At 35.8% G+C, this 4,126-nt stretch overlaps 1 protein-coding gene across 2 annotated transcripts in view; it reads right to left on the reverse strand.

Annotated features, from left to right (window-relative positions):
* Positions 1-810: 810 nt before the first annotated feature.
* tmem106a (transmembrane protein 106A) overlaps positions 811-4,126 on the reverse strand; it is a 5,007-nt gene continuing 1,691 nt past the window's right edge. For both annotated transcript variants that reach the window (XM_035671838.1, XM_035671847.1), the window contains exons 3-8: positions 3,864-3,927; positions 3,525-3,678; positions 2,748-2,888; positions 2,616-2,659; positions 2,414-2,467; positions 811-1,423 (exon numbers count right to left, since the gene is read on the reverse strand). In XM_035671838.1, the coding sequence (XP_035527731.1) occupies positions 1,315-1,423; positions 2,414-2,467; positions 2,616-2,659; positions 2,748-2,888; positions 3,525-3,678; positions 3,864-3,927 (566 nt within the window). In that variant the 3' untranslated portion in view covers positions 811-1,314. The remainder of the gene's footprint in view (positions 1,424-2,413; positions 2,468-2,615; positions 2,660-2,747; positions 2,889-3,524; positions 3,679-3,863; positions 3,928-4,126) is intronic.

Here is a 4,126-nt window from a genome sequence, read left to right on the forward strand (position 1 = left end):
TAGCATAAAATGGAAATACTCAAGTAAAGGGCCAGTAGCTCACAATTTGACTACAGTACTTGAGTAAATGTACTTATTTTCCACCACTGCTCATCCACAGAGGCTAGAGAAGCACCTGATTAAATTGTTTGTGTGTAATGCTATGCAACGTGAGTTTAAAAGGACGGTTCACCCAAAAAAACAAAGCAAAACAAAAATCATATCTTACATTTGTACAGAGCTACTGAGAAACTTTTCTTCTTTTCTAACATAATTTACTTTAATAATTAACAGTCATCTTTCCAGAAACAGAAAACTTCCAAAAAAAACTCAGGAGCAACATCTATTTCCAGCTAAAGTTATCCCCATTAGTCTGGATAATCCACAGAACTCGCTGTCAAGTTTTCACAGAAACTACTTTCTTCTGCACAAATGGCTCCTGTATATTGTTGACAGTATTTGGAGGATTATCCAGAGTAATGAGCATACCTATTGCTGGAAAATACGTGCTTTTAAAGTTGGTTTTTAAAAGTCACTTTTTAATGTTGTGATATTTCAAAACCTGAACAAATAAAAGCAACATGATATGCATGGCCAGAGGTGGAAGTCAAAATACAATGTTTTCTGGAATTTGGGCGCAGTTACAAAATATAAATATAAATTATGACATATGTGATTTTATAATTGCAGGGACTATCAGGTTACAGTATAAACTGGGAGTGGAAAAAGGCTCATGTCGGGAAATGCAGCCACTATTATGTAATTCAGCACCACCTTAACACAACGAGGATCAATTTAGCAGAGTCTACAGTGTGCTGTAGTGTGAGGACGGAGGGTTCATGGAGGGTAAAATGCCACAGTTTATTGAAGTGCAAATGACAAAAGACAAGAATATCAGATCTGATCAGAGATTAACATCCTATTTACACAATATCTGGCATCCTGCCCGTTTCCAAGAATGTATGTATGAATGAATAAGTTCAATTTTAAAGAAATTTACATGTCTTCAAATAAAAATACAAAGTTATAATAACAATGTGCTTATGAGACCACTCTGCCTGCAATACAGATGTACAGGTCTCAAACAAATAAGAGCAAAAAAAACATTAATGCTAAGACAAACGTGTAGTTTAAGCATCAATATTTTAAATTCTAACATTGTAGTGGTTGATTTAAGTCTTAAAGTATGCTAAAACAACAGAATAAGATAAGATGCCTTTTCACAGTAGTCATCATTCACAAACTCACCTCCCATACAGAGGAGATTAGGGTGCAATGCGACCAGAATATTCATCATTTCACACTCCCACATTGGTGTTTTTCATTTTGATTTCATCATCTCACAAGATGTGGGATTGTTGAATTGTTGCCACAGTCAATATATTCAAAGGTGTCCAGAGACACCTGCTCGGTGTGAGAGAGATAGGAAATATTCATCGTCATTCTGGGGGAGGGGAAAAGCAGAAAAAAAAACATTAATAGAGATAGTTGGAGTCATCAATCTGCTGTGTCATGTTTGCATAATGTTTTTAAAGCAGTACTAGTCAATATTTCTTAGGACAAAAATCTGACTGTGTCTGCTGTGTTCATCACTGTTTTGTATATTCAACATAACAACTTTATAAAGTGATATTATGTATGTGTTGAGCTTGTTCCGCTGCCCCCAAGTGGTCAAAAAATCAACTTAATGCAGGTTCAACTTTTATCACAAGTTCAACTGTTATGAATGTATTCAACTTTTATCCCTAACAACAAGAAATACAATGTCATCCTAAGTGGTACAGTATAACATAATTAAACTGTGAAGAATGTGGTTTGCAACTTAAGAATAGGCTAGTTTGCAGTATGTCAATACGTTCTAGTGTTAAAAAACTGAAATTGATGTAATCATCTGTTATGGTTTTAGACTAAGTGGTATGCTTGAGTTCAGTGAAACAATTTGGAAATAAAACAATTTATTGATTTCTAATGCCACCATTAGATAATTCTATTCAATGTTGAGTCAATGTGCCACAAGAATGTAATGTTTTTAAATTAAAATATCTTCTAAAAATCTTCTAATCACATCAAAACAGTACACCATATTGGACAAGTTGGGAGTAAGAACAGGCTGATGTACTGTATATAAATTTACATGTGATCCATTCAAATCCTTGTAGGAAAGCAGCTGGTCACAAGCAGAATAGTTATCTGGTTTATGTTTGATTTTGTGGTTAAAATCTACTTTTTTTTGGTTTTATTTTAAGTCTATGTTGTTTTTGTATTATCTAAAAATCAGATTCAAAGATCTGACTTTGAAGGATAAGACCAGGTTTTGAAGAGAACTAATTTTGTGGTTGTGGTTTTGTGTGTTGCCTTTAACAGCCTGCGGGTTTCGAGATAAGCTAACGTGGCGGCCTTTTCCGCTGATTTTAAGATTGAGATTGACACTTACTGCAGCTCCAGAAATAACGTGTGAATCTTGATAGTGCTCGACTTGCAGTAAGCGCTGAAAGAGATAGAGCAGTTGATGTGTGGACATGTGCTAAACTCAGACATATAAACAGTAATGGCTCACGTTTTATTATATCACTTATATATGATATCACCATCATACATTATTTCTGTTGGAAAATTAAGGTTCATTTCAAACTTACTTTAAGCCTTTATCACTGATAGGCAGGTCAATTTTAACAGTGTACTGGAAAAGAAAGAAGGGTGAGAAATGAATTGTATTGTAAATATATTAACAGTATATTTTGATGTGAATCCTGCTGTGTGAAACTCACCGATTTCTGTGAGCGGGACTGGATGGCGGTCATATTCGATATCTTGGTCTTTCCCACAACTGAGTGCGAGATCAGACCCTGAACACTAAACTGGACGATCTGAACTGGGACAAAGTTCTCGTTGGTGATGTTGATGAGGTTCTAGGAGAGGAAACACACAGCTCGTCAGGTGCAACCGACTCACCTCTCTACCATTAAAAAGTCTCAGGGAACTTTGTCCTTACAAGTATATGTGAATGACGCGTACTTTAAAATATGGTGGCTCAGCAAACACGTAACAGGACATGTATGTAGAATATACTGTATGTCGAAGGATAAATACAATCTAATATATAAAGTTATAGAATATAAAGTTTCAATCATTATTTGTATCCTGTTTTAACTGATATTATTTTAATCTTCATTGTGTTTTTAAATGTTGTTCTACTGCATTTCTTTAGGTAGTTTGACATTTTAGGATAAAATCTGAACTAAATATGTGGCTGCAGCTTAGCTTAGCATTAAAACTACAAACAGGCTGCCTACCAACACCTCTAAAGCTCACTAATTTATGTCACATTTGTGCAATCTGTACAAAAACGAAGGTGTAAAACTGGATGGAGCCAGGATAGGAATGCTTTTGACCAATAGCTACTGTGGTTTTGCTTTGCAGGGCAGAATACTGTAGTGTCGTTTATTATACAGACACCAAAACAATCCCTGAACATCCTTCGACTTGCTCAGTAAAAGGACTTTGATTGACAACACTGCTGCACTCTTGGTGCTCCTATTACTTACTGTGACCTGCATTTCAACTGCATTTGGGGTGAAGTAAACCATGACCGACAGCACAGACACAGGCGTCAGAATGACACTCCGCGGGAAGAGGAAGAAGAGGAACAGACAGCAAAGAAGGAGACAGACAATCATGGAGACACACACGTACAACTTCCTGTAAGGCAATACAAACATGCAAATTGTTCATATTAAAGTTGTCAACATGTACACACACTCCGACTAATGTTGTATACAAAACAATGTTTAATTATATTTAAACTGTATAAAAATTAACAGATTTTTTATACAAAACTAATACTAAACTATAAAAAAGCACACAAATACACATATGTCCCTTACGTGCGTCTGGGTTTCAACCTTACATCATTACACGGTATTACAGCAACCAGCTGGTCTTCATGGCCTGTCAATACAAAAAAGACAGATTGTAAGTAAGTTGTTTTTACCCTAAAAAAATTATGTGAAAGTGAATTGTGGCTTAACACACTGCTCAGCTGAACAGACTTTGTTCCCTTTGTTGTGGAACGTGAAATGAAAGTTAACTGAGGATGAGGAATGTTGCAACACTGGCTCAGTTAGCTGCATTGAAAGCACTGACGTTG

The sequence above is a fragment of the Morone saxatilis genome, unplaced genomic scaffold (genome assembly GCF_004916995.1).
Source record: "Morone saxatilis isolate NCDOM2014 unplaced genomic scaffold, NCSU_SB_2.0 Contig1, whole genome shotgun sequence".
NCBI classification, from domain to species: Eukaryota; Metazoa; Chordata; class Actinopteri; family Moronidae; genus Morone; species Morone saxatilis.